The 23,480-nt window shown below is 41.4% G+C and overlaps 1 protein-coding gene across 2 annotated transcripts in view; it reads right to left on the reverse strand.

Annotated features, from left to right (window-relative positions):
• The window catches only part of acsl4a (acyl-CoA synthetase long chain family member 4a), a 28,213-nt gene extending 6,031 nt beyond the window's left edge, over window positions 1–22,182 (reverse strand). The window contains exons 1-13 of one of the 2 annotated variants that reach the window (XM_061233616.1): window positions 22,079–22,182; window positions 10,694–10,925; window positions 10,297–10,577; window positions 8,555–8,732; window positions 8,072–8,181; window positions 7,575–7,713; window positions 7,095–7,245; window positions 6,738–6,861; window positions 6,408–6,479; window positions 5,288–5,427; window positions 4,941–5,113; window positions 972–1,046; window positions 667–858 (exon numbers count right to left, since the gene is read on the reverse strand). In XM_061233616.1, the coding sequence (XP_061089600.1) occupies window positions 667–858; window positions 972–1,046; window positions 4,941–5,113; window positions 5,288–5,427; window positions 6,408–6,479; window positions 6,738–6,861; window positions 7,095–7,245; window positions 7,575–7,713; window positions 8,072–8,181; window positions 8,555–8,732; window positions 10,297–10,512 (1,570 nt within the window). In that variant the 5' untranslated portion in view covers window positions 10,513–10,577; window positions 10,694–10,925; window positions 22,079–22,182. Of the gene's footprint in view, window positions 1–666; window positions 859–971; window positions 1,047–4,940; window positions 5,114–5,287; window positions 5,428–6,407; window positions 6,480–6,737; window positions 6,862–7,094; window positions 7,246–7,574; window positions 7,714–8,071; window positions 8,182–8,554; window positions 8,733–10,296; window positions 10,926–22,078 lie in introns of both variants that reach the window. The other variant, XM_061233615.1, reaches the window with a different exon arrangement.
• Between the last annotated feature and the right edge of the window lie 1,298 nt (window positions 22,183–23,480).

A 23,480-nucleotide genomic window follows, 5' to 3' on the forward strand; every position in this document is an offset into this window, starting at 1 on the left:
GACCTTGAGGAATTAATACACCCATCACCTTGAGGAATTAATACACACATCACCTTGAGGAATTAATATACACATCACCTTGAGGAATGAATACACCTGTGACCTTGAGGAATTAATACACCTGTGACCTTGAAGAATTAATACACCTGTGAACCTGACTAACTGACATCAGCGGAAACGTCCCATCTTCTGATCTTAAATACAACCGTACAATTTGATGAACATATGAGGCTTACTCAGAGCATTACAGTTATCAATGTGTCTGTCACTGCCTGGCCAGGGATTAGCACCCTCACACTCCACTTACAATGGGACTGCTGTTGGCTTTTGAATAAATGCCACTGACATGCAAAGTGTTAGCCTGGCAGTCATTCACCGCAATTCTTTTTTGTATTGAACCTCTCCCTTGGTGTTTTTTTTTTTTTTTTTTTCAAAATTTTAAGTCAGTGTTCTAGAACTGTGACCAGTAGTGATCGTTACATCAGCAATAGAATGTTCAGTTAACAACTTTCGAATTGCATATTTGTGATCTTGAGCATTAAAGGGTTAATTGACAGAGGGCCAAAACAGCAGAAAGGCCAATGGGTTTGAGTACGCTCTCTAACGTTCACAAACCCTGTTAGCCTTCACACTGCTCTGTGGCCCCCACCAGATCTGGGCACGCACCCACTATCTGCAGGCAGCCGTCTGGATGGATCTCGCCCACGTCACCCGTGCAGAACCAGCGCTGGCCCGCCTCATCAGTGAAGAAGTCCTCATTGTTACTGCCATCACTTCTATAGTAACCCATGGTGACGTTGGGCCCTCCAATCAGGATCTCCCCTCGGGGGTGGGGCTTGTCGTGTTTGGTGTAGCCTCCTGAGAGCAGCCAAAACAACAAGTGAGATCATGCCTTTATAGAACTGTCTGGAAACTAGGGTGGCACTGAAGTGTCAGAGTGGAGGTACAGGTAAAAGTATGGGTTCACCTACCCTCGGCCCAGTCTCTTAGTTTGATCTCACAACAGATGAGGGGTGCTCCAACTCGCCCGGTGCTGTGGTCTGCCACTGAACACAACACACTGGGTTGTTAACACTCGAGACATCAGCACCGTGAAAACAGTCTTGTCACACAATTCAGAAGAACCTCAAGGAGTATAGTCAACATGAACCCGAAGCACATTACATCCATACAAAACAAACACCAACAAATCTAAATGAGCTGAAATCTTCAATCGGCTCTTGCATAGTCTAGCTTTACTGTATATCTTGGTTGCAATGTCAGCTGCAGCTTAATCTGTTTCCCCTCATTCCATCATTGTTTGATTTTAAATCCGACGATGTTCTTCTGCCTTGCAGCAATGAAAGGGAAATTTCAACGTTTGCTCGTTGTCTTGTGTTGCTTTTGTGTGTGCTTTTAATGATCTGTTCTTAAGTTGTTTCTTTAAAATTATAACTTACTCTCAACTGCAATTGGAAATGACTATGGCAGTCCTAAATAGTGTTTCACATATTTATTTAAAAACGGTACTAAATAAAAAAAACACTATACAAGCATGGACCTGGCCAGAGTATTGGAGCCATTTGAGTACAGGAATTCACACTGCTCTATCAACTCTTTCAACTATGGCCTTGGAAAAGTGCCAACAGTTCACTTGACTTGTGAACAACTTCGAACAGGCAAAAGAATTACACAAAAGTCAGCTACAGACATTTAACCTGTTCCCACTTTTTCCACAAATTATCTCCCAAAATAAATCCCCCTTTACCAAGTGAAGCTGCTGAATAATATTGGCTTATTCAGACTTAATCATCATTGAGATTATTGATTGAGTCATGGCTGTTTTACTGAAAAGTGCTGGTTGCCAGGTTTTCTGTGCTATGAGATTGGAAACAGTGGTTCTCTATAAACGGTGCATGTACCATGTCAGTAATCAATTAAAATCTCAGGGGAATTTGTCAAAATTAGGCCCATTTAGTGCTTCCCAGAACACCAGCCCCTTTTTAAGGCGTTATAGGATTGTTTTCATTTTGTTTCTTTTACAAAATAACGTATATTATTTTGTAAGTGGTGTCTTTTAATTAACATGCATTATTTTCACATATTTGATCTTGTGATGTTTCCAATAAAGGTGAATAGTTGTGCACCACTGGCTACATACAGTCAGGTCCATAAAAATTGGGACATCGACACAATTCTCATCTTTTTGGCTCTATACACCACCACAATGGATTTGAAATGAAACGAACAAGATGTGCTTTACCTGCAGACTTTCAGCTTCAATTCAATTCCAAATCAGGTGAACGGTGTAGGAATTACAACAGTTTGTATATGTGCCTCCCACTTTTTAAGGGACCAAAAGTAATGGGACAAACTAACAATCATAAATCAAACTTTCACTTTTTAATACTTGGTTGAAAATCCTTTGCAGTCAATTACAGCCTGAAGTCTGGAACGCATAGACATCACCAGACGCTGGGTTTCATCCCTGGTGATGCTCTGCCAGGCCTCTACTGCAACTGTCTTCAGTTCCTTCAGTTCTTGGGGCATTTTCCCTTCAGTTTTGTCTTCAGAAAGTGAAATGCCTGCCATTTACCATTTAATTGGATTCAGGTCAGGTGATTGACTTGGCCATTGCATAACATTCCACTTCTTTGCCTTAAAAAACTCTTTGGTTGCTTTCGCAGTATGCTTCGGGTCATTGTCCATCTGTACTGTAAAGCGCCGTCCAATGAGTTCTGAAGCATTTGGTTGAATATGAGCAGATAATATTGCCCGAAACACTTTACAATTCATCCTGCTGCTTTTGTCAGCAGTCACATCATCAATAAATACAAGGGAACCAGTTCCATTGGCAGTCATATGTGCCCACACCATGACACTACCACCACCATGCTTCACTGATGTTTTGGATCATGAGCAGTTCCTTTCCTTCTCCATACTCTTCTCTTCCCATCATTCTGGTACAAGTTGATCTTTGTCTCATCTGTCCATAGGATGTTGTTCCAGAACTGTAAAGGCTTTTTTAGATGTTGTTCGGCAAACTCTAATCTGGTCTTCCTGTTTTTGAGTCTCACCAATGGTTTACATCTTGTGGTGAACCCTCTGTATTCACTCTGGTGAAGTCTTTTCTTGATTGTTGACTTTGACACACATACACCTACCTCCTAGAGAGTGTTCTTGATCTGGCCAACTGTTGTGAAGGGGTTTTTCTTCACCAGGGAAATAATTCTTCTGTCATCCACCACAGTTGTTTTCCGTGGTCTTCCGGGTCTTTTGGTGTTGCTGAGCTCACCGGTGCGTTCTTTCTTTTTAAGAATGTTCCAAACAGTTGATTTGGCCACACCTAATGTTTTTGCTATCTCTCTGATGGGTTTGTTTTGATTTTTCAGCCTAATGATGGCTTGCTTCAGTGATAGTGACAGCTCTTTGCATCTCATATTGAGAGTTGACAGCAACAGATTCCAAATGCAAGTAGCACACTTGAAATTAACTCTAGACCTTTTATCTGCTCCTTGTAAATGAGATAATGAGGGAATAACACACACCTGGCCATGGAACAGCTAAGCAGCCAACTGTCCCATTACTTTTGGTCCCTTAAAAAGTGGGAGGCACATTTATAAACTGTTGTAATTCCTACACTGTTCACCTGATTTGGATGTAATACCCTCAAATTAAAGCTGAAAGTCTGCAGTTAAAGCACATCTTGTTCGTTTCAAATCCATTGTGGTGGTGTATAGAGCCAAAAAGATGAGAATTGTGTCAATGTCCCAATATTTATGGACCTGACTGTAGATAAAACATACTTATAATTATTGCTGCTTATTAGCATTATTAATATGAATTGTGATTTTTTAAATCGTGGTTGTCGTGGAAATGAATTAGCTGTTGTGCAGACTATTGCCGAATCAACAGAATAACATTTCCACACCTATCCGCCCAAACCACCGTTCGGAATGTTGGTCGTCCAGAGCAACAGTAATAACAGGCTTATTTCCTAAGCACATACCTGCAGTACATACGCACGCAAAGATTGCATGCCAGGACAAATCGAGGAAGTGCTCTACTTTCAACGCAATCAGATAAGGTAGCAAGCCTACTGCACACAACACTGATAACAGAAGCAAAATCCGACAGCAAAATATTGCAACCAACTCCATTTAGACAATATTAGCCCAAAGCACATTATCTATACGACACATGTATACAACACAAACACAAACGAATAAAGCCAAAACAAATTTGAATTACCTTAAATCTTTCATTTCTTGGTTTATATCTTTGTTGTTTGTTTACTGCTGCGTAATCTTTTCCCATCATTCTATCATTTCAAATATAACGTTGTTCTGCTTTACAGCAATGAAGGTTATTGTAGATCTCACTGTCTTGTGTGCTTATAATTACATACTCTGTGGCAGGTCGTTTTTTTAGGAGAACACTTGGAAAGAAAAAGTAAACGGGTGGGGCGGACTACTTTCAAGGCACATCTTTCAAAACAGATAACATACCAAATCTACATATGTAATGCTTTTTTGCAGAAATAAAACTGATAACAGAAGCAAAATCAGATAGCAAAAATATTGCACCAATTCCCTTCCTCCTTCAATATGAGTGCAATAAGGCCAAGCCCATATAAGGTTATCCAATAAAGATATGAAATGTACACAGCTGACCCCAAATAATGTCTGAACTCACTGTCACTATCCAGCAAGGTAACAGCCCATAGTGCCATGGAGACACAAGCGTGTTACTGTGCAGACAGGAGTGGAGACACCAGCGTGTTACTGTGCAGACAGGAGTGGAGACACCAGCGTGTTACTGTGCAGACAGGAGTGGAGACACCAGCATGTTACTACTGTGCAGACAGGAGTGGAGACACCAACGTGTTACTGTGCAGTCAGGAGTGGAGACGCCAGTGTGTTACTGTGCAGACAGGAGTGGAGACACGGCCGCCTCCTCACCTGTAGTGATGGTCCCGGCTCCACAGGTCTCGGTCAGGCCGTAGCCCTGTCCCACCGGGCAGCAGAAGCAGACGTTCATGAAGCGCTGGGTGGCGGAGGACAGGGGCGCTCCCCCGGAGAGCATCATCCGCACGTTCCCTCCCAGCAGGGCCCTCACTTTCTTAAAGAGGAGGCTGGAGACGCACAACGGTCTACTCTTAACGTGGGGACTTGCAGTATATACACACATCACCCACCACTACACATGCAAGAATGCACACACACTCATATAAGCACACACACGCCCACACACATGCACTGACACATTATGCACATGCATATTATTATAGCTACATCCCAACTCTTACGTGTTACACAGAGGTGCATCATAGCCTCGTTTGACCTGCTCCAGCTTATAGTTATAGCCCAGCTTGAAGAGTGTCCTCTGCAGGTAACCCATCTCCTGCACCTTGCTCATCACATTTTTGTAGATACGGTCCATTATTTCCTAAAAGACAGGCCAGAGAAGGTAATCAGAAATGGGAATCTGCTGATGTTCTGGATTGCTCCTACTGGATAAAAAAACATGGCACAGAATTTGTGCACCTAGAAGCAGCAAAAAGAACCCATGAGATGCTGCTAATCATCTGCAGTAAGTCAGTGGTTAGCCACTGCCAACATGCTAAAAAACAAACATGTTCCCTCTAACTCAATTTGGACCAGAAAGTAAACCAAAACAGGAACACTTACCCACTGTTGGATTAAAAAGCAGTAGTTCCCATGCAGTACCTTTATATTTGTAAGTGAAGCCATTGCTATTCAAATGTATCAGGCCAGATAGCTGAACAGTGTGTAGCCTTAAACATGCACATAATGCACAAACAAATGGAGCAATGTAAAAATTCTAAACAAATACAACACTAATGCTTTTCAAATGGAATGGCCGAGTGTGACACTGCTTTGCCAACTGACTGGAATTGCCAGTCCTCCATCCATCCATCCATTATCTGAACCCGCTTATCCTGAACAGGGTCGCAGGGGGGCTGGTCGCAGGGCACACACACCATTCACTCACACACTCATACCTACGGACAATTTAGACTCTCCAATCAGCCTAACATGCATGTCTTTGGACTGTGGGAGGAAACCGGAGTACCCGGAGGAAACCCACGCAGACACGGGGAGAACATGCAAACTCCACACAGAGAGGCCCCGGCCGACGGGGATTCGAACCCAGGACCTCCTTGCTGTGAGGCGGCAGTGCTACCCACTGCACCATCCGTGCCGCCGAATTGCCAGTCCTGCAACTCTTAAATCTTATTTCCAATAATAAACACTACACATCCTCATATTTATGCCCGATTCAAAGGGAAAACATTTAAATGAAGAATATACATATAGACTCCTCAGTTGACAGGCAAGCGTCTGTAAGATTAATCAAGTACGGGTTTCTGAAATCACAGGAGAAAGGGGGAGGGGATCCCTTACCGGGACAGCTGCCATTAGAGTGGGCCTCAGTACGGAACAGTCACCCTTACTGCCCTTCTTAATCTTCGTCGACTGCAAGGAAACAATAGTCTTAGTACATCTGCCCAACAACCTCCACAGTTACAGCAATCTGATCAGTAATCACATTTAGGGCCTGATTTCTAAACAGTTAGCTGGGGTAATATGATATTTTTTCAAAAGGTTTAAACAGTTTTAGGGCAGGCTTGAGCAAATAAGAAAGCTTCTATGAATGGACTAGAGATTATGAATACTTATTATCTTTCATTGGGAATTAGCAGTGTGTTGATCAGGATGTGTGGCATCAGTCACCTGGTCGGAGAGCGTCTGAGGCGAGGAGTACCCAATCCTGCAGCCGTATGTCAGACAGGAGATCTCCGCCGTCATCTCCAGCACATGAGCCAGTGGGAGGTAGCCAATGTAGGTGTCTTTTGGACTGAGCAATGAAAGGGACATCATTAAAGTGTATTGCTTATTTTGTGTACATTTGTGTCTTTTTCCCCACTCGTCTACCGAGAAGCATCAATCTGCGTAAACGTTACCTGCATTTTTTTGTTAAGTTATCTATGGATCAGGTAATAAGATTTGGAAAGAAAAGGGCGGACCCTTGGAATAACCTTGCAACGTTGGATGGATAGACAGAAGGACAGACAGATTTGCGGGACTCACCCCAGCCCTGGGATCCTCTCACACTGGCCTGTCATTCCCGCGATCAGGTTGCTGTGGAGGATCACGACGCCCTTTGGCCGGCCAGTAGACCCACTAGTGTACATGATGACCGCCAGGTCTGAGGGTTGGGGGCGCTGTATCTCCACACTCACTTCAGGGGAGAAAGAAAAGGAGACATAAACCAGAGCCCCCATGAAGCCTGCTCTATACCTGCCAACTCAGCTCCAGGGAAACCATTTCAGCACAGGTGAGAAGCTCCCTGCAAACCAGTTCAGTGACTTGGAAACCAACTCAGCTACAAGTAAAATCTGCTCAGGTTCACTGGCTAGACTGTCAGTTCTGAGATCAACTGTTTGAGGGTTTTTCTTTCTATTAGGGAGTTGTTTCATATGCTATTTGGGGACTTAGAGCTGGTATTTTCCGTGAAAAAGCAGAATTGAATTGGTCAATCCTTCCAATGACTCAGGCTCAAGCACTTACAGTTCTCGGGCTTGGCTCCCAGCTCTTGCACAGCCTGCATGCTGTGGATCTGTAGGCCCTCTGGGTATTCTGCCTTATTCAAGCCCTTTGTGTCCACATAGATGATGTGTTTCAGTTTTGGGATCTCATGAAGCACATTCTGTGGGGGGGAGAAACAGTGGTCAATCCATGGCTATAGCCTGTGCAACATCTTGGGAGAGCCCAGTTCTCATGAGTTTTTCATGAACATGTAACTTCAGAAGCATTTAACCTGTACTTCAATACTTCAAACTTATTCTCAAGGTATCTCTATGGGCACTCAAACTGATCTGTGGTAAGTAGTCAGAGGAATGGAGAAGGACCAACTGAAGAACTTTTCTCCAAAACAAGTGCAGGTCTCTAAACCAAGGATGTCAAATGTTATCCAAGAAAAGTCAATGTGCGTCCTCAGTGACGTGGTGTTGCAGGGCTGAACTACATGACCAAACCAGGTTTACCAGGACTCCAGGTCAACTCACCTTCAGTTTGGTTTCCAAGAGCTCCACACTGGTTATTAAGTGGGTAACCCCAGATTCGTTCAGCCCGTAGGCAATGGCATCCTCCCCCAGCGTTGCATAAAAAGTTACCACTGCAAAACACACCCATAAATTTACATTACATTACATTATTGGCATTTGGCAGACGCTCTTATCCAGAGCGACGTACCGTTGATTAGACTAAGCAGGAAACAATACTCCCCTGGAGCAATGCAGGGTTAAGGGCCTTGCTCAAGGGCCCAATGGCTGTGCGGATCTTATTGTGGATACACCGGGATTAGAACCACCAACCTTGCGTGTCCCAGTCATTTACCTTAACCACTACGCTACAGGCCGTCCCTACACTGGGGACCTTAGTTTTGTGGCCATCACCAGGATTTCCACAACAATAAAGATTGAGGGGTCTTGCTCATGAGGCACCACTGTTGAGCCCTTTGATATCAGAGGGAAGCGGGGCTCACTCACGTGGGAAGTTGCATCTCAAACAGGCCTGGGCGCTGATCATCCACTCCGCTCGTGTCTCGCAGAAGATGGCGATGGTGCTCCTTGGCTGCTGGCCAAGGGCTGCCAGCCCACTGCCAAACTGACTCGCTGCCAAATCCACATCCTGGTATGACATCCACTTGTACTGACCCAGGATCAGCTATAAGAGGAGGGGAAAAAAAAAAAAAACACAAGTCACATCCATTCTCCCATGAGGTCATGTGGTCCCAGGGAAGAAACTGCTATTTGTGAACTGCTAGTCTGGCATGCCAGACTAATTATGAGGTCTGGTCATGTAATTATGGGGTCTGGTATTGCAGCACAATGGTTATGCAACTGGGCTTGTTTGATTCCCAGGTGAAGCATTGCCATTGTACCCTTGAGCAAGGTACTTTATGTGAATAGCTCCAGTAAATATCCAGCTGAAGAATTAATTGTCTGTGTAAGTCACTGGATGATAGCGTCTGCTAAATATCGAAATGTAAATGTGACTGCTTGGTTGTGTAGACAGCATACATCCATCTCTGTGCAAATAAGGGTGCAGAATGTGTGAGTCTTGATCCCTGTGTAAAGACGGATGCATGGCATTCAAATTAGGCCTGAAACCTGCATAATCAAAAAGGCAGAAAGTCTTTACAAGCCTTTACACAGTTTACAAGTGTGCTTGTGTGTGAAATTCTGCCTGTGTCTATCTGTGTGTGAGCGTATGTGGGCACAAGTATGCAAGCATTTTGCCTGATTGTAAATTAGGGTATAGGCTTTCAGCTTTTTTCTTAATTTTTTAAAATAAATTTGTTTATGATTGGTCCTGTTTTCTCCTCATTAGGTAGCCAATTGTGCCCTATCTATTCCAACTGCCTGTGTGTAAGCTGGGGATACACCACCTACACCCTGTCCCTTAGTGGCCTGGATGGATCTAGCGATCCTGAGAACGCCTTCTCCGAGTGACAGTGATTCCAAGGAACCCGGGGTGCTGTTGTATGAGGACTGGGAATCGAACCCCAGTCCTCAGTGTGCAACTTCAACGGACTGATGCCTGCATCTCCTGGTTTATTTTCTTTAATCATACCTGATGCGGTAGTAAACAACCAAACATAAGAAGCCATGTTAAATGCTGAACAACCTTGCTTCTGATTGTGTTATCGTTGTTGGAAAACATGGGAGGCAAGTCCACTACAGCCACCCGCCCCTGAAGCATCTCACTTTGTTTGGTCAATCTACAACCCTGCCTAGCCCCCAATCCTGTGAAATGTACCTCTTTGATCAGTACCTCTCTGTTATATCCTCTACCCCCTCCCCACTCCTGTGATGTGTTTTAATGTATGACAATGGCCATTTGTTCCACTGTCTCCATTGAGGGACAGGGTATAAGTGACATTCTCCCTCATTTGCTAGTTCTTGTTGATCAGTACTTGGGGAACAGAACCACTAGTTCCTCTACTATATTAAACTATCTATTTGAAACAAAGACGTACCTGCATTTATTTTTCTACTGACAATCGTACGGAGGAATATATTTAACTCTTTAAAAATTCTACAATCATAACCCGGTAGATATCAGTGATGTTTTTTTCCCGGAGGCATTTCAAATGGTCTATAACAGTTGTTTACTACTGCATCAGGTATGACTGAAGAAAAAAAAAGACAACAGATGACCTATACAACTCATGGCGGCGGTTATGCTTATTCCACTTTAAAAAACGGTTATTTTGGGGCCTGCATACCTTCTTGAACACCTTTCCGCTGGGCTGAGTCTCGTTCTCTGTGCTCAGCACCTCCCTGGCCCCGAGGCAGTCCGCTTCCCCGAAGCGCTGCACGGCGTGGTCAAACAACTTGTCTAGGGTGTCCTTTCCAGGGAAATCCATGGTGGCCAGGGAGTCGAAGTGGTCTACAGAACGGTAGGGGCCATCGGCAGCGCCTGTGGTTGACTTTGCTTTCATCTTCTTTGCCAGGGCTAGCTTCTCATGCGTATTGGTAAGGATATACCATGGGACAAAAGTGATCACTGTGTATAGCCAAATCAGCAGGCGGACAGGGAAGAAGGCGAGTGAATACGTGGTCTCCTTGAGGTTCATTTTGGTTCACTTATGGGACTGAATTATCATATGGGGCGGGGCTTACCAGGTTAACAACGGGGTTGAGCCAGAGAGAGGAGGAGCCTGTCTCTGCAGGAGGGGCTTAGTCCTGAGTTTCTCAGGTCTTGGAGATTGCAGTGAGCTCACACCCCAAGGTTGGTCAAATTGGAGGTGAGGGGAAATAACTAGCCACAGATTCTCTAATAGTAGGAATCCTGGTTCACCTAAAGAATTAAGAAAGGCGCAGATCCGAGTCCACTAGCAGGAGATGGATGGGTCTGGCATGTTCAGAGAGTAGAAAGAGAGAGGGAAGAGGAAAGAGAGGAAAGTTGGCATATTAATAAAGGTTACAGTAATAGCTGCATGACTTTAAGCACACCAAATGATCAGTGGATTACTTTAAATCAGTGCCACCCCCAATTCCGTTCATGGGGCTCACAGGTTGTCATTGAACACTCATTGAACTCTACCAGACTGGTTTGATTTATTGACTGAATTCCAAGTTGGGTCCAACATCCATTGAAAGTTACACATTCATATTAATTGGATCATCATTTGCAAATTCTCTGAGTAGTGGATTTACTCAGATGATTTTAACAGCTGGTGATAAACCCAGATAAGTATTCTATCACAATCAGACCCAATTAATAAAGAAGCTAAAACCACTCACATGGCCCAGAGCAAGGATGCAAAATAGGCTACTATCTGAAATGATCACTTAGCAAGCTTCTATTAGAAATAGCTGTTATTAATTTGTACAAAACAGCCTGTTTTTGAAAATGGGCCAAGGGGATTTTACTTGGATGTGGCAAAAGTTAATGACTCTTATAAAGCATGTGGACTTGTGCTACAGTCTGTTAAGAAAATTGGGATGATGTCAGTGCCGATTCTGACCAGCAGCCCTGCAGGGTGGTGTATAATCAGTCGTGGCATCATGCAGGGATCTCATGACACACCCACAGTCCCCTCTGCTCAAACAGGCCTGCACAAGATGTGTACTGAGGTTGACAGAATGTGTCTTACTATTCTCACTTCTGCATTTTGTCAAAGGATTAACATGGTGGTTGGTCACACTTTCTAGGTTTTTATATGCTATTTGCAAAAGGGCATTAAAGAAACACAATGAGAGTATTAAATATGTCCGTTCTTTAGTTTTGGAGAAGTAGGCCTGTTAAAGTCATCGTCCTATTTTCAACTGGTTGAGAATGACCTCCTCATAGTGGGTCACACAAGGAAAATCACTCCCCTATCCACACAGTTTTCCTCACTGGCCTACAGGCAAGACAATGCAAATATTTAACGAACATACGGTTCACTTAAATTAGAGTGCCTTTTAAGGTCTATTAGACTATTTCTGGTTATATTCATTTTGCTAGCAAGCCAACGTTAACTAGGTAGCAAGTTTGCTTTCATAGGCTGATCTACACACAATCTCCACCATGCAAAAAATGTAGAGGAAGTATACACACATCAGTCCTCCAGCCTTGCCCATAGCTCACAATGAGAAGGAAAAAAAAGATATTGATCTGATGACTAAAGATGCCTGAAAGATTAATTTCAAGCTTTGATCAGGAAGCTCTGCTGTGTCATACTCAACAGCAGAAGATAAACACTAATACAAGCTGGAGGGAAGATAAAAAATATTCAGCAGAAGTGTAGGCCGATATCTTTAGAAATGTAACCCACACAATCCAAACAGAAAACTTACAACAGCTTTAATACACACTCAGCTTCAGAATGTCAGTGTATCTCAGAGGAGCAAAATCAAGCTGAACCTAATCTGATATAAAGTTATCAAGTAAAACAGACATTGCAAGTAATTTAACACACCAACAGATTGTACTAAAATGTGCATGGTTTTGTCTTGGGAGGATAATATCCAAATGAGATTAAATACAAAATGCCAAAAATATTTACATTCTGCTCTCATTTTGTAATGTATAAACAAATAATTTTTTGCGTATTAAAAACATTCACTAGTCCTTAAATCCATAATAACAGATTGAAGGGGAACACAGACTGTACATACTCCATAATAAAAAATTGCCTACTGTTATTAGTGAAACTACAGCCACTAATTTCAGCACTGGCCTGCTGGGAAACAAGGAAATGTGGCTTACGTGAAAGCATAATCATGTGGCCAGTTTATTTTGCATGCATTTTGAATAGAAAAGCAGGCCATTCAGAAGATCCGCTACAAATTTGCCTAAATAAACGTACTATACACATTACATTACATTTTAGTAATTTGGCAGAATAGTTAAAAACTGAATCAAATCAATATTTTTTGTGACCACCCTTCGGCGTTAAAACTGCATCACTTCTCTGAGCCAACGCTGTCCTGCAGTTCTATAAGACAATCAGCACGGAGGTTGTTCCAAGCATGTTGGAGAACTTGCCACAGTTCTTCTGCAGACTTTGGTTGGCTCCTTGCTTCTGATCTCAGACAGCCTTGATCTAGTTCTCATGTAAAAAGTAGTCAATTGCTTACAGTAATATGTTACGTTTTTAAATTAAATACAAAAATGTCTCTGTAAAATTAAATCTTTTGGAAAATGAATATTTGGAAATCTCAAATGTGTTCTTTTATACTAACACACACAAAAAATGTAATGTGTATGTTTCCACTTGGAGAACAAGCTTGTATCTTTGTTATCTGACATTTTCTCAGAATTGTTGACAGGAAATGATTAATCTTTGTGGTGTTGCCTTTCCCAGTTGGTGCACACAAATTGGTTAGTAGATAAATTAGAAAACAACATTAAAATAGATTATGAAGGTAGAGTAATGCCTTACTTGATGCCAGTACATTTACCTACTGTGGATTATTTCGCAAAAGGAAAAATAATATTGAGAAATGTCATTAATTTAAAGGGTACATATCAGCCTACATTATCAAGTGTAATTTTCAGAAAACCTCAGACTGAAGTAAAGGCCAGAACTACTGTTGAGAAAGTTGACAACAGTAAAACCAAGAATTTGTTACATACACTTCAAGGAATTGGTTAGTTATGGCATTAGTACATTTATACCATCATTAACCAGGTGTATGAATGGATTTGTTACAGCTTAATCACAGCTCAACCATCATTATCTAGGCAGATTAATGGGTTATTTATGGTGCCAGTACAACTCTATCTACACTCAATGAGAACTTTATTAGGTATTTATTACACTTATTTTTTAGACTTAAATCTTCTGCTGCTGTAGCCTATCCACTTGTGTGTTCAGAGATGCTCTTCTATTTACCACTGTTATTTGTGTTACTCACACCTTCCTATCAGCTTCGACCAGTCCGGCCCTTCTCCTCTGACCTCTCTCTTAACCCGCATGCCTGCAGAACTGCTGCTCAGTGGATTATTTTTGTTTTTTGAACCATTCTCTGCAAATTCTAGAGACTGTTGTGCAATCCGAAAAGATCAGTGGTTTGAGATACTCAAACCACCCTGTCTGGCACCAACAATCATTCCGCGATCAAAGTCACTTAGATCACATTTCCTCCCCATTCTGACATTTGGTCTGAAAAATAGCTGAACCTCCCGATCACGTCTGCTTGCTTTTATACATTTAGTTGCTCCCACATGATTGGGTGACAAAATATTTTACATTACCAACATTAACAAGCTGGTGTACGGGTCTACGTAATAAAGTGATAGTGTATAGATATAGCGTATAGACATTACATTCAAGTGGACTAAAAAGAAAGCAAAATTATTAGAATGACCCGATACTAAGCTAAATAGAACCAAAATCGTAATAAACAATAAACAATAGGATACTCATGCAGACAACAAGCCTGTTACTGTACCATCAGCCATGGACTAGAATACACAGTGAAGACCTATTATGGTGCCTACAGGAATAATGAGCAAACTAATTGTACAGTATGTCTAATCCCATTTGACTACACTATAGCTGTAGCTACTGAGCTAATCCCTTAGCCAGGTCATGTTCAGGAAGCGATACAGGTCTGATGAATAAAGCAGATTCATCCATTCCTGAGCCAATTAAAACAAGTGTTCAGCCAAGAAGAAAGCTTTTTCGTTTTTTTGCACTGGAGATCGAGTGCCTTGGAGTTTTCTGCATTTTCTTTGGTATGGATATGAACCTTACATTAAGTACCTCTCCATTTTGATAGTATTTTGATACCATTTGAAGCCATGGTAGCATTCTTTTTTTTGAAATTATTTTTGTCAGCGTTCAGCCAAAGTGATGCCATGGCACAGTTTCCTGAGGAAAATGCATACAGTGCTGTCTAAAGATCTAAAAGCTTGTCTGAAAAGATATGAAACCATTCATTGTGACACATATGTAATAATAGAGGAAATCAGGAAGGGGGCAAATTCTTCCACAGCACTGTGTACAATAAGCACAACTGAACAAACATTCAAACTAATACAAACTCAACAAATATTCTCTGGAAACACAAGTGACTGCAAGTAAACTTGAACCAAACAATATTTGACCAGAAGTGGCAAACATTTACAAAGTTTGGAGTGACAAATACGACTGGCATGTCCACCAAAATTCAATGGACTGCATTTTCTAAATGGATGTCTATTTGTAATGACAATGTCTTAACCTGACTGTCAATGAATGATGCTATTAAAGCAGCATTACCTTTCACAGACAATGAAACAACAGAATTAAATAATTAATTACAACCTTCAGTTGATAAGCGTGGGCAGATTGACAAAGCGTAGGCTCTTGGTAATAATTTAATAATCAATTCTTCCAGGCTCAAATCTCAAAACTCATCTCTCGTCCTCTCTCATTCATACTTTTATATATACTTTTTTCATGGTGCCGAAATGTTAAATTATTTACAAAATTAAAATTATTCCCCATTGAAATCAGACCTGAAAAAAAGCCAAAAGGGTGTGTTATCCTCAACTAGTTTGACAGGTTGGTTTACAAACTGGCGCACCTTGCATGGTACTAAAACATGGTGGCCTGCTAAATTGAGTCCAGGAGCAGAGGGGATGTTCTGCTTGTGGTGGAATTCAAATTCAAATGCCCAGCCATGTTTAAACATTCTTTTTTTACATTACATTAATGGCATTTGGCAGACGCTCTTATCCAGAGCGACATACACTTGATTGGACTAAGCAGGAGACGATCCTCCAGTTTCAACTTACATCCTCTGGAGCAATGCAGGGTTGCTCAAGGGCCCAACGGCTGTGCGGATCTTATTATGGATAGACTGGGGATCGAAACACTAACCTTGCGGGTCCCAGTCATGTAACACTACGCTACAGGCCACCCCAATTTCATTGAGTCAGACAGGCCTGTGAGCTATGAAGCTGAGCGTTTTGCCAACTTTAACCCTCCTTACCTGTGGACAATTATGGGCCACTAAGGAAAAGAACCTTCGCTACAGAAAACTGATGCTGTCACTCTGAATAAAACACCACAAAGCAGAGCACTGTTGACGTCACCTGCTTTACAATGAATTGAGCACTGCAGATGATGCATAGTGCATTCCGACTTATTAAACCATTACGTTTTACAAAACATTCACTGTTTGGTTCCACTAACGTGTGCAAATGAAAAGCACGTAAAAAGAAAGCTAGCCACAATATTCCCATGGCAAAAGTCTATCTTTCTGTCTCTTTTCCAACAAACATTCCTGGCTTCAAATAAAGCAGTGAACTAAAGAATACAGAGGAAATTATGTCAGAAGGGCTGACATGCTCCTATGCGTTCCATTCCATCTTGGGTTTCTAGTATAAATACCACCAAATTAGAAACAGTACAATTATACGCTAAAGATGCAAACAAGGCACGTCTCAATCACATATTTTTTCTGATGTCTACTCAACATGAGAAAGAGGACAAACTGTTCTAAGAATTAGCCAAGCAATTCCCCCAAAAACCCAAAGTCACGACACAGGCCTACACTGCGATGACACAGGCTATGTCACATGCTTAAAAGAAACCATAAATGATGAGGCACGGTACAATCACACAAAGCCAGTACAGTGCAACATCAGTTGCTAACAGACACCCAGTGGCAGAGGGCTGTCACATAGCGTACCGAACCATGCTCAGAATTCTGACCTGAAAGCACACTGCTCAATACAAATTGGAGACACCATTTTGTGAAAAACTAATCCACACACCCTTCATCTGGCAGAACTAGAGTAACTACAAGTTGCAAATGAAGCCAAATCACAGGTCATCTGACTTGAAAGCAAACAATGTCATTGTTATTAATTCATTTCATGTTGGGCAATGGTACGCACACATTTGCTGGGAAATGATTACTATCTAAAAGATAATGCAATGTTTGTAGGCTAAATGTTGACAAGTCCACTTAAAATACCGATTAATCTAACCAGCCTTATCAAAGTTGCGCCACTGCTGACAAGTCTCAAAATCCACTAATCTCCCCACTCATAAGGATCCTGACACAAGAAAACATCCGTTTGAAGGTTCTGAATTAGGTTTTGTTTGAAACCAAATGTAAGAGTAGCTAATGAGATACACCAATATTGGCCATTTACATAGCCTATGGGCTAGCATTACCAGGATTTAAATCACATGGAAATGATTCAGAAAAATGGCACAAAATGACTGAAAGAGCACAAAAACTTGAGAAACCTCTTGAATGATTGCTTTATGTGTTGGTAGATCATTATAATAAAAACAAAATGAGAAATGGCAGTTCTCACTCGATATCTAGGCCACCATTGTGTGCCAGGTGTGGTCAAGTGTGCCGCATGAAAAGTCTTTAAAAATATTTAGAATGCTTAAATGAATCCCATTCACAAAAGCTGAAATAAATGTCATTAAAATGCATAAGAACACTTAGGTCTACTGTTACATCAACGTGAGCATGTTTCTCACTTCTGCGAGTGGCCCGCCATGAGATTCTGCAAATTCATTAAGTGTGTAACCATTTTGATCTTGGTTAGCCGAAGAGTGACCAACACATCCACCAAACAAGATGAATAGAAAGCCGGCAAATATTGTATCAGTATGACAACTTAAAGTATCACAGTGGATCAGGATTGAAGACACTCTGTCGTCAATTAATGGATAGAGTGGATTAGTGTTTTACCTAAGCATCAATTTTTACGAAACAAAATGCAAACAGATCACTGGATATTTGACTTCAGGGCGTTAGCCCAAGTCGTATCAGTCTTGGGCAAGCAGAAATCATACTTTAACCTCCAGGCTAACAGGAAAAACATTTGCACATTGTGTCGCTGTTACATTCACAGCATGCAAAATATCATATCGGTGATGTACTGGCCCTCATCCAGAAAGATAATTTATTCATCAATTGTTATGTAATTTCCACCAAACTCCATGTTTCTTGATGCGTCAAGCCTTATGCAATGTAACACTTGCAACTCAGCTGCTACAATGTAGTATTCCACAGCTTATACTTGCTTGTTAGGCCGGTTCACTTACGGCAGAAAAAGATTACACTTACCAATGAAGAAATGCTTTTTATCCTGCTCTTGGTAAAGGAAAAAAATAAAATCAGTTTAGCCATAACTTGATGTCAGAAATTACCCAGGAGTAGATATAGAGCATATAAGAACCCATATAAGCATATAAGAAAAATTTTTTTTACTTCATTTGCCTTCTCATAATTCTGCAAAAAAAGACATGCAAATTTAGAAGCCAATGACGCCACACTGTATTAACTTAACACTGTAAATTAATACTTTCAACCTAGAAAGCCAGGGATGGTGCATCAAACAAATACAGTAGGCAAAGCAAGAGCATCAAGGAGCACCTTCTGATTTATTACACTTCAGTCTGGAGGTCAAAACACTGGCCTTCCTGTAGATAAGTGATTGAAATACATACATACAGTATAAACCCTCAGTTCTGTCCATACACTGCTTTCTTATATCTCAGTGACCAACCTAAGGCAAAGCAGATGGCACTGGTCCAGTTCAACCACTGCCGATCAGGCTCCAATGAGCGTCCCGGTCAGTGCACCACCCTCACCTGGCCAATGATACAACAACTAATTCCTCACGAGTGCTGGGGAGACTGCGATAGCCAATTATATCCTCGCTCTTGGCTCAGCCCATATGGGGTCAAGATGCTGGCTGTAACAAGTGGGAGTCCAAGCCTCTCTGCTATATTTAGGCACTGCCAATGAAGCAAAAAGCTGCTATTTAACTAGTTAACCTTCGCCTGATTATGCATACGCACTTCCTTCACTCTTTTGCATTTCTCAGTTTCGTCCAATGAAGCCCTGGCGGGTAGTGAAGTGGGGTTTCGCCACCCACTGGAGGAGGAGTCCTCAGCATACAGAACTGGATTGGCTTGCTCAAAAGTGCCTGCGCTCATTGCCGTGGACATTTATTACATTAGAAATGAGTTGATTACATTGCATTGTAATCATTTATACAGAGCAACTTGGAGAAGTGAAGAACATCAGTGTCTCAGAAATACAAAAGTGCAATATCACCAAAAAGGCACAGGATTTTAATTTAACAAAATAACAGTTTGTATTGTAACAAATTGCAAACATATAAAAAAATAAAATAAAAATATGTATGCAGTGTACCTGTGCTATGGCAAATGACCGTGTAAATGTATGGTTATACTTTCAGCATCTAGCACTAAGGCAAGAATAAAAACTGTATTACAGATGGCTAAGACTCAGAACCAAAGTAAATAGCAGCTTGAAAACACCTCTAACTGCACAGGTTTTTACATAAAACCCCCTATCCCACCTAATCTTTAATTAGCAAATATTCCACAACCAGAACTGAAGTAACATACGTGCTGGAGTGTGTGCTGTAGACTCCATTAGCAAACAGCAAAATACTGAATTGAAATGACTTAACTGTTGTTCTTATATTACATCAACTTGTCTTGCATCAAGCAATGCACAGTCACTGCTTTTTCTTCTGAAAATAAAAATGGGGTTGCTACCACATGATTGGCTGATTAGATATTTGTATTAATGTGCTGGTGTACAGGTGTACCTAATAAAGTGTATATACAATGGGCTCCAGAATTATTGGCACCCTTGATGAATATGCACAAAAAATACTGTAAACCTATTGTAAAGTTATTGACATATGCTTTATTTTTCAACATGCATAATGTAGAGCGCTGGTTATTGGTTATGGAATCAAGTCGTACATTTTTCAAATAGAAAATGTATTTCCCCAAAAACATGGTCCATAATTATTGGCATCCTGATTAAATAGTTTGTGCAAACACCCCTGGCAAAGATGACAGCCATGAGTCTTTTCCTATAATTTGGTTAGAGAACACATTTGGAGGACTGTTTGACCATTCCTCCATGCAGAACTTTTCAGAATCATTGATATCCAGGGTTTGCGCTTACAGACCCCCCCTCTCCAGTTCAGGTCACATGTTTTTGATGGGATTTAAGTCTGGAGACTGAGATGGAGACTGGTTGTTTGTACGTGCATTGTACGCATTCCATTTTGTAAAATTGTATTGCCGATTTAAATTTGTTTGATTTTATTTACAATAATTGCTAAATTTTCATTAAAAAAGAACATAAATGTTTTTACCCATACAGTTGAACATGAAATACAGATCATTGTCCATGTTGTTTATTATATGCAGACTTTTTTCTCTATTTGTATTAAGGGTGCCAATAATTCTGGAGCCAACAGTATGTATATTAATTCAAGAAGGCTGTGGCCAGTGAAAAATACCAACATAATCTATTTAGATATCTAGCCATATAAAAATTAAAGACATAAATGCCTGTAAATTCATTATTTCCTTCATCATTGTAACTGTGAACACGTGTCATTTTAGAGAAGTACCTTTATGCCACTGCAAGTTTCACGTGAACATACCCAGAACAGTGTCAAAGAACTGGGGCACATGCTGACATTCACACTGTTCTGGAGGGCCAGGACCAACAGGGGTCATTACAACAGTAACAGCCCTATGCTAAACAATGAGGTCATTTAATGGAGATCCCTTTGGCAATGTAAAATTATGCAAAAAAAGAAGCGTGCAGTAACTGAAATGGATGCACTGTTATTAAAATGGGCCGAGTGGGCTCACCTCAGTCTCTAAGCCTGTTTCTAGCCCATCCAGTCCTCACCAATTCACTTTTATGACCAGCGCTATAAACTTATGCAGGCAGCTGTGCTTATCACCCATTCATTCATGGGTTCACTTGCCTGGTAAGCAAGTGAGTTGCATTAGCACTGAACACAGATGGTTGTAGATAGTAGAAGCCAGGAAATATGGTGGCTGCGCCAAGACACATAATTCTGCATACTGATTGAGCATGGTGAAACATCCGCTAGATTGTATGATGTGACACTGCATTTCTGCGTATCTCCAGCTTAAAGGCCATTTACAAGGCAATACGCAAATACATGGCAGCACTACGCTACTTCTTAGTTCCATAGCTACACAGCAACTTTACAAGTTAACCACTGGATGGAAGTATTTAAACACCAGATTATTAGCAGTAGTAACAATAGCCCACCAATTTGCCGCAATCATTTATTTAACTGCAGAACGCGAGAGGAGCAACTACATTGATTACATTGTGGCATGTACCTCTTCAGCAGAGAAATAATGCAACGTTCAAAAAATGTTTAACCGAGGGCATGGTTTTGTCCGTTTCTGTATTATTCTCCGCAGGCCCTGTAAGACGCATTCTCCACTTGTTACGTTTGATTAATGAAGTCTGAAAGTCTATTTATTCGGCTTAAATTGCGACGAACTAACGTTAATGATACCCGTTCCGTGGCGAACTGCAATCTTACGTCAACAACCGCAAGGGCATCATCAATGTGACCAGGCACGAGGTCCCGTATGACACATTCTCCCATTTCCTGTACATGGCTTACGTCTACAGAGAGTTATGACGTGTGATAATAACAAAGGAGGGGCACTCCAACTGACACATCATTAGATGTGATTGTTCACGTCACTAACATCACTACCTACATATTCCGACATACTGAGTGAGTCAACCAGCTTCCTGTCTCTTGTTAGAAGCCCGGTGAATGCCAAACTAAAAAACTACCAATGTCATACGTTAACCAAATTCCCCAACCACTTGATTACCGGAAAACCCATGAAAAAGCCACGCTAGCTAACGGTAGCCAAGTTAGATATCGAACTAACAAACCAACTGTTGGAAATAGAGATGGTTAGCAGGCTGGCCATTGTCATATTGACGTTAATCAAGTAAAACCCTGGTTGTAGAATGAACGAATTAAATTAGAATTAAAACCTGCCAGGTGTAACGTTAATATAACGTTAATTGTCTACCTAGGCATATACAAAATGAAGCACACATACATTGATGTCACACATATTGCTAGCTTGATATTAAGGCTGGTGATCGAGTGAATACATATTTCCATTCGAATCGCTTACATAGAAGAACATTTAAGGTGTAACAACAGCAATATTATAAAAAGGGTACCAAATGATACATCCTTACCCTCAGTCGCTATGCACAGGTCAAAAGCAAAAGCAGAAGCACTGTGCCAGACTCCACGCATGCGAACAGTTGCTGTCCGAAAGTAACCTCCCGCTATTCGGGATGGGGGGGGGATACTTCGTTTTGCTTAGACAAACCCGGAAACATTGCGTCATCTGACTCCATTTTTCTGAACCAATAAACGCGGATCTACTAACCACGCCCACAATAGATCAACGTTATTTCTGGTTTCTTGTTCTGCAATTGCTGTTAACCAACCTCTCCAGAATGGACGACTGAAAGATATGAACACGGCATGAAGCCAGACAAAATGTCCCGTATACTTTTCAAATGCAAAATTTATATTCGTATCATACATGTACCGGTAGATATACATTAAAATAACATTTACATTTACAGTGTGTGAAGGACATTTTTCAAGTTATTTCGATTATTTGTTCTCAGTCAAAGACTAAATAAGAAGTTCTGTTTTTTCACTCTTTAAAATGCCAAAGTGGGAGCAATTATGATACTTTGTGACAGGCAATTAATATTAAAATATTATTTCATTGGCGGCACGGATGGTGCAGTGGGTAGCACTGCCGCCTCACAGCAAGGAGGTCCTGGGTTCGAATCCCCGTCGGCCGGGGCCTCTCTGTGCGGAGTTTGCATGTTCTCCCCGTGTCTGCGTGGGTTTCCTCCGGGTACTCCGGTTTCCTCCCACAGTCCAAAGACATGCAGGTTAGGCTGATTGGAGAGTCTAAATTGCCCGTAGGTATGAGTGTGTGAGTGAATGGTGTGTGCCCTGCGATAGACTGGCGACCTGTCCAGGGTGTATTCCTGCCTTTCGCCCAATGTATGCTGGGATAGGCTCCAGCCCCCCTGCGACCCTGATCAGGATAAGTGGGTTCAGATAATGGATGGATGGATGGATGGATATTATTTCATTGTTTCATTCGTGGGTAATCATGCAGTCCTGGACATGATGGCATACATGGCATGTTTGTTTCTTTGCTACATAACTACATCACTGAACCCATTATTACCCTAAAATATTTATGGCTAGGAATAAACAGAGGTGAGCAATAAAGGGCAAGCAATTGATCTACTTCTGTAATTAAGAGATGGCTGAAACACTGTTCTTTATTCTTTAAAATGTATAATCTGCACTTCAATGAGAAAGTTACATATAATGGTAACAATGGTAAATGTGTCATGATAATTGTACTCACATACAAAGGCAGGATTGTGCAAACTATATTTATTTGAAATGTTAAATATCAATAGTGCAGTTGACAAGTAGAACCTAATTTTGTCATACTTTTAAGTATGACATTTGTTCACTGTCTGTAGTAAAGACGCAAAACCCTGCAATCCAGTGTATGCATAACAGTATATTCATTTTGCAATGCTGCAGGCCTTA

This window comes from Conger conger, chromosome 3 (assembly GCF_963514075.1).
Source record: "Conger conger chromosome 3, fConCon1.1, whole genome shotgun sequence".
Classification (NCBI taxonomy): domain Eukaryota; kingdom Metazoa; phylum Chordata; class Actinopteri; order Anguilliformes; family Congridae; genus Conger; species Conger conger.